Source organism: Danio rerio, chromosome 8 (genome assembly GCF_052040795.2).
Source record: "Danio rerio strain M-AB ecotype USA chromosome 8, GRCz13ab, whole genome shotgun sequence".
NCBI classification, from domain to species: domain Eukaryota; kingdom Metazoa; phylum Chordata; class Actinopteri; order Cypriniformes; family Danionidae; genus Danio; species Danio rerio.
Genome location: NC_141028.1, coordinates 57,962,563 through 57,970,000, shown reverse-complemented (window position 1 = coordinate 57,970,000; position 7,438 = coordinate 57,962,563). Strand labels below are relative to the sequence as shown.

Here is a 7,438-nt window from a genome sequence, read left to right as displayed (position 1 = left end):
CTAAGAATTGGGACAGCACAACAGCACCTGCACATGTCATCATATATGTCATCGTGATCTCTTGCTTCAGATGAGATCAGACGATCAAAACTGCTGGAGTTATTCCAGTTGTGCTATTTTTTTTTTTTGGTATTTATCTTCAGGAAATACTGAAGGCATGTATTATATCATCATAACGATCTAATGTGGCAATAATATCGTAATACTATGCATTTACACAGTGGCCATACTCAATGTAAACGCACAAAAACAGCATTAACATTATTGCAGACACTGTAGAAAGCTCATTCCCAGCCACTAGACTTTACCGACAGGGGATTCAAGTGTCGTTGAGTGTCAAAATGTCATGGAACTGCTATACAGGAGTTATGATTATGGATTACAGATTGTGTGAAATTTATCGGTTATTAATTTAGCGTTTTTTTTTTAAGCATGACAGTAAAACATGAATGCGGTTATGAATATATTAAAACGTGTTTGTTGTTTGCAAAAATTCATAATAATTACAAAATATACTATCAGTAGTGTCGCTACAAGTGATGCTACTAGCTTAACTTCATTTCTCAGTAGTGTGGCTATATTTTTTTGTCAAGTAGCATCCACACAAGCTACATTTGCTGATCATGGATCAGTAAGTGACGGCAACAATGGCAGCTTGATGGAAAGATGAGTGAGGGACAGTTTTTTTTTTTTTTTTAATATGAGACTGCATACATGAACGAAAGATAATGAGTTCATTTAAAAATAAAATAATTAATATTATTGGATTCACAATATTGTATATTTGATTAACATGTTGGATTATCCACTAGTAGGAAACACACTTTGACCCCTATATGCACCTAGTACATTCTTACAAACACTCCGTTACAAAGGTTAATAAATAAATAAACAAATTAGTTGGCATGGCATCTATATATTGCTGATCTGTGGTGATTTGAAAACTCCAAAAACTGCTTTACCTACTTCTTAAATTCTACTTAAAACTCTTTAAACAAAACATTTTGGCTTGAAAATCATCTTGTAGTGAGAAAAATAAATGCAAAATGAAATGACTTTCCTTAAAACAATGTATAATCAAAACAGCATCTGCCAGAAAAAAAAAATCCTATATAAATAATTTATTAAAAATATAATCTGCCAAAATAATCATTATTCAAACCAAAAACAAGCTAAAGAAGTTTTTAATTTTTTTTTATCACCGGTTCAATAAAAAATATCTGCTAAATGAGTAAATGTAAAACATTACATATTTTTCCTATATTTGGACTACATCTGTCTGTATGTCTCTCTTTTTATGTGTATGTTCAATTACAATGGAAAGCATCAATAACCTTGAATACGACCAATCGATAACTTTTAAAAAAATAAATATCTCAGTAACATAAGCCTAAAGGCAAACTAAAAAGATGTAAAAATTGATCACGAGTGTGTCAAACTCTCTGTAACGCAAGTTCATTTCAGCGCACATTGCATCAGTCAAAGATCACTTGCGCCATCTTCTGGAGACAAAACACAACAGCAACACATGTGGTAGACAAAATGTGATGTGGAAGGCAGTTCAAGAAAACTCACAAAGCTTAAAGAAAGCAGCAGAGAAGAACTATATTATATATATTGTGATATAAATACAATTTTAAATAAAATATGTTTTTTTTTCACCCAGTCACCAAGATTGTATTATCCAGTCTGAATGGCAGAGGAACCATTACCAACTTTAGGAGGACTTAAAGCGATGATGCCCACCCTTGTTTGCCCATATAATACACTTCATAAATATGCATTACACACATACACATCACCATTTTAGAAGGACACTACTGTATAACTACAAGTAAACTATGTTTATGTACGGTCGGATCTGTCCACACATATGCACAACACCTTTACTTTTCTGATTTCGACAACAATGTGTAATATACTATTTCAATTGAATTGCTACCTTGCTGAGAAAAAAAAAAAAAAAACACAGCATATGCTGATAAAGTATGTTTTGATGCTGGTCTTGATACTTGCTGGATTCAATACTAGTCTTGCTGGTTTTAAATGCCGGACTTACTGAACTCAATGCTGGACTTACTGATCTCAATGCTGGTCCCGACTAGCAATGAGACCAGCACTGAAACCAGAGGGACCAGCATCGAAACCAGCAAGACCAGCACCGAGATGAGCATCAAACCAGCACTGAAACCAGAAAAATCGGCATAGAGACCAGCAAGACCAGGTTTTCAGTGTTGGTCTCAATGCTGGACTTGTTGGTCTCAATGCAGGTCCTGACCATAAAGGCCGGCATTAAGACTAGCAAGTCCAGCATCAAGACCAGTAAGTTCATCATCGAAACCATCAAAACCAGCCTCAAAACAATCAAAAGTTCTGTATCAAGACCATCAAGTCCAGCATGGAAACCATCAAGACCAGTATTAAAACCCGCAATACCAGCATTGAAACAATCAAGTCCAGCATTGAGACCATCGAGACCAGCATTTTAAGAACAGCAAATCCAGTAGAGACCATCAAGATCAGTTTCGAAACCAGCATCAAGACCAGCATCGGAACCAGCAAGACCAGCATTGAAACCAGCATCAAAACATAGCTTGCATACATGTCCTATTTAGTAGGGTAATCACTGGCTAAACCGCCAATTGCTAACAAAGAGTAAGAGGTCAGCAAGAGGTCATGAAGGGAACTTGTCTTACCTCCTCAGCATGTGGCAGGAGTACTTCAGGTGATCCCCACTCCATACTGATCTTCTCTCTCGTCCTCTGAGGGACGATCAAGCATTTGTCAACAACCAGATCTGGATAAATCACCTTTAACCCTCCCCTAAAGAGTAAAAGTAGAGGTACGGGGAATAAGTCAAGCTGTTTATATCACTCCATGCATCAGTAATCAATAAATGGTTTCCAATGGAAGGTCATGAATAACCAAGGAATGCACTGAAAGTTGAAATAGTGAGTAAGTTTTTAGGGTTGTACAAATTGTTGTGTGGGTTTTTGTGTTTTGAGTGGGACCTGCTGCTTGAGCATCCGTGACTCAGAGCTCTGAGGGAGTCCTGCACATCCCACATCGGCCTACAAGCCAGACTTCTCAAATCAGTTCAGCTCGGAAAATATGGTTTGGAAATTAACCCTATTCCAGAACTCCTTGAGGAAAGCTAAAAGACATCTGCATATGGTATATATGCTTTATATATTTTATATATATTATATATAATATTTTATTATATACAAGCAAATAATGGATGTTTTAATAATAATAATAATAATAATAATAATAAAAATAATAATGTTAATGTTACAGTGGTTTGTTCTATAGACAATCGGGAAAAAAAAATGCACATGATGGCCAATGATAATGACTTTTAAATAGTTTTTAAAAATTAAAAAATGGTTTTATTCAACCCAAAATAAAACAAATAAGTTTTTTCTCTAGAAGAAAAAACATTAACAGAAATGCCTTTAAATGTCTTTGCTTCATTAGCTATTAGTTGAGAATTTTTTTTTTATTAATAAATATTTCACAGGATATATTTATTTATAGGAATAAAAATAAGATATTTGATTATATTTTATGATGTCTTATTTTAATAAAGCAAATACATTTAGCAAAATAATAATGATTCTAAACATATAAAGACAAGGTAATATGATAATAATAATAATAATAATAATAATAATAATAATATGTAATGTGATATATATTATTATATAATAATATGTAATATAAATGTATATGTAATATATATAATAATATATGCTTGCAGATTTTTTTTATTAATTTCAGTGTAACAAAAACAGCATCATAAAAATTTGTTACATAGGTTGGACATGAGTTTTACAGAGAGGTAAAGCATCACATAAGTACATCCAAAAAAAAAAAAAAACATCATATAATATTAAATCATGTGTTAAACAAAATAAAAAGGAAAAAAAGTTAACAGTCCTTAGTTTTTCTTCTTAAAAGTTTACGATTTATAGAGGAAGCAATAGGTCTAATGTACTGTTGAAATTCCTTTTCAAAAACAGTAGAAGGAATATGTTGATATAATTATTGACAGTGGTGTATATGGAATTTTGCAAGAATTAAAATGCTAATAATGACATATTCCTTACTCGTATCGTCAGGACTATTGGAAAAAACCTAACAGGATATCCTTAAAAGATAACAAGAATCCCAGTAGTATTTTGCGATAAAGAACCAAAGGAAGTTCAATCCAAAAGTATTGTGTATAAAGGAAATTCCAAAAAATATGATCAGCAGTAGGCATGAGCCGGTATAAGATTCTGACGGTATGATAAACTTGCATAAAAAATATTTTAGAAATCACAGTATTGTGATTACTGCTCTAAAATATATTCTTTTTAAATGTCTGGGTAAAAAACAAAATCATTTTCCCCCTTTTGAACACAATATATCTTACTTTGACATGGTAATATACACCTCTTTGGTGCTTCCTTTGGTTACTGTACTATGTAACCAGCTTTCTGCCACAAGTAGATGTCATCAGGTGGTTCCCAACCTTCCTTGAGTGTTTCGACCCTTACCACAACACTCTCCAGCTGGTGGGTCAGCAGTGGTGGCTAAGCCACTGGCCATCTACTCATGGCTTCCAGAAACATTTATAATATTTTGGAAGAGTAAACATGTCAGGCTAAATAATTCAAATTAATTATTGACTTCTGCTTTCTTCATTTATTTCAAAAACAGATACAGATATCTAATTAAATATATATAAAAAATATATATATATATTATATTTAATATAATAATAATTTAAAACGGCAGCTTTAGATATCTTTTTTGGCTGGAGATACTGTTGTCTTAAAAAAAACAACAACAAAGTAAATAAAAAAAATATTTCACATACCTTATGTGATACCTTAGGTTTAAGGTACCTTAGGTTTGACGTTTTAAAACCTTGACTTTTCCAAACAGCAGTATACCTTGCAAAAAGTTATCGTCCCATGCTTAATCAGCGGTCTCGTTTGGGTATATTACAGAAAAAGACGCATGTATTATATCTGACTTTTTTTCTTTTTTTTTTTTCAAAAGCGTCTTGACTGGGTAAAATTTAATAAAATTTAAATTAAATTTCTCTAATTTTTTTTTTGTTATTTAATATTTTACAGGAAAAAAGACCAAACTTTTTTATCCCATTGAATCTGGTCATATACTTCCATCCAATAAAACTTCACATATGGGGTTGTTACAGCTTCCTTTTTGAAAGAGAGACCTGATTTTGTAATTAATTGAGGAAGGTTGTGACAAAAACATACATTTCCCACTCCAAGGGGTGTGATGGTAGAGACGAAACACTGGATACTCCACCATAACCTCTTAAACGCATTATAACTCTTTTAGGAATTGCATCCATTACAATGAAAACTTACTTGCAGTATTCAGCATCTTCTGCTGTCAAAGGCTCGTCACAGGTGGCTTTGGTCATGTGACATGCGCAGAGGACGCACAGAATCAACGACGTGTAAAATAAATACATTTTCCAGAGACCCTTCAACAAACACAGGAGTGTAGGCGATAGTTATTAACTGATTTAGTGTTATTAGGTTGCGTATGCAAAACAGCCGCCATTTTAAGACATTATGTTAAAAGAAATGTACGTAAACTGTAAAATACTCTGTTTGTTGACAATTCATGTATTTGATAACATTGTTGTGTCATTTACCTGCAATTCTCGACAAACCTGCTGATATTAACGTTTAGTTGCAGACGGGGAACTAGTCTGTAGCCGTCGACTTAAAAATAGTAAGCTAATATTATGTTTCAAAGTTAAATAGGGAAACGCATTGGAGCCGCCCACTCTTCACTGCGATTGGTTGCCACTTCTGTTAGCCGCCAACTCATTGGTTTGTAGACTTGTCAATCATGTTCTTTGTTGATAGGGTAGCGGTGCTTTAATAAAAATTTTATTATTATCAGGTGTGAATACCAAAAGGTGTGCAGGCTAACAGGATTAATTTGTATTTTTTAACGAAAATAAAACATACATATTCAGAACTTTTTTTAAAAATTAAAGGTGTATCTGATAAATAAATTTGGTCTAAAGGATGTTGACAAATAATGTTTAAACGACAGTTATTAGCTACATTGTGATTCTTAAACACATAAGATAAATCAAATGCATGTAAATAAAAATGTTACACTGAATGACATTTTGTGTCTTGTGGAAACCATGGTCAGATCTGTGGGAGTCATTATTAAAAACAAAAAAATTATTATTATTATATTAAATTACATTAACCCTTTATAGGGCACTCATTGAATTAGTTTTAAATGAAAAATTATAACCCTGCAGTGTTATTTGGCATTATTTCAAGATGATAAATCTTCTGTTATAAAAAACAAACAAACAAACAATTATAACAATAATATTTTTATGTTGAAAATTTTATAAACTTAATTAAAAATGAAAAATTCATAAACTAAATGGATTTTTTTTAAACATTTTTTTAGGAACTTCTTTTTTCAAGTTTGAAAAACTCCAATTAGCTACTTGGGATTGGTGAGGTGCCAATGATGTCATTGTATTCAGTTGATGTCAGAATTATTAGCCCCCCTGTTTATTTTTCCCCCCAATTTCTGTTTAACGGAGAGAAGATTTCTTCAACACATTTCTAAACACAATAGTTTTAATAACTCATTTCTAATAATGGATTTATTTTATATTTGCCATGATGATAGTACATAATATTTGACTATATATTTTACAAGACACTTCTATACAGCTTAAAGTGACATTATGACATTAAGGATTAACTAAGTTAATTAAGTTAACTAGGCAGATTAGGGTAATTAGGCAAGTTATTGTATAATGATGTTATAATGATGGACTATCAAAAAAATTGCTTAAGGGCCTATATATATATATATATATATATATATATATATATATATATATATATATATATATATATACACACACACACACACACACACACACACACACACACACACACATATATATATATATATATATATATATATATATATATATATATATATATATATATATATATATATATATATATATTTCACCAAAAGTACAGTAAAATATGTGCATTTGTGAAATATTATTGCTCTATAAAATAACTGTTCAAAAGTATATTGTTACGCTCTAGTATTTCTTTATTTATTAATTCATATTATTATTGTTGTTGTTGTCGATTAGGAGTGTTTTTGATATTAATTGGTATTTCATTTTTTTTAAATATTAAATATTTAATAATTTAACAATATTTGTACATTTAATAAATGCCGCCTTGATGAACAGAATCATTTTCTTTAAAAAACAAAACATGAAAAAAAACTGACCCCAAACTTTTGACGGGTAGTGTGTATATGTACATGTGTGTGTGTGTGTGTGTGTGTGTGTGTGCTTTCCTGTGAATTTTTTACTGTTTTTAAAACATTTCTAAAATGC

The 7,438-nt window shown here is 31.5% G+C and overlaps 1 protein-coding gene across 2 annotated transcripts in view; it reads right to left on the bottom strand.

Annotated features, from left to right (window-relative positions):
- The window catches only part of pebp4 (phosphatidylethanolamine binding protein 4), a 167,368-nt gene extending 161,603 nt beyond the window's left edge, over positions 1–5,765 (bottom strand). For both annotated transcript variants that reach the window (XM_087265504.1, XM_087265505.1), the window contains exons 1-3: positions 5,684–5,765; positions 5,391–5,509; positions 2,697–2,823 (exon numbers count right to left, since the gene is read on the bottom strand). In XM_087265504.1, coding sequence (XP_087121630.1) covers positions 2,697–2,823; positions 5,391–5,497 — 234 coding nt within the window. In that variant the 5' untranslated portion in view covers positions 5,498–5,509; positions 5,684–5,765. The remainder of the gene's footprint in view (positions 1–2,696; positions 2,824–5,390; positions 5,510–5,683) is intronic.
- Between the last annotated feature and the right edge of the window lie 1,673 nt (positions 5,766–7,438).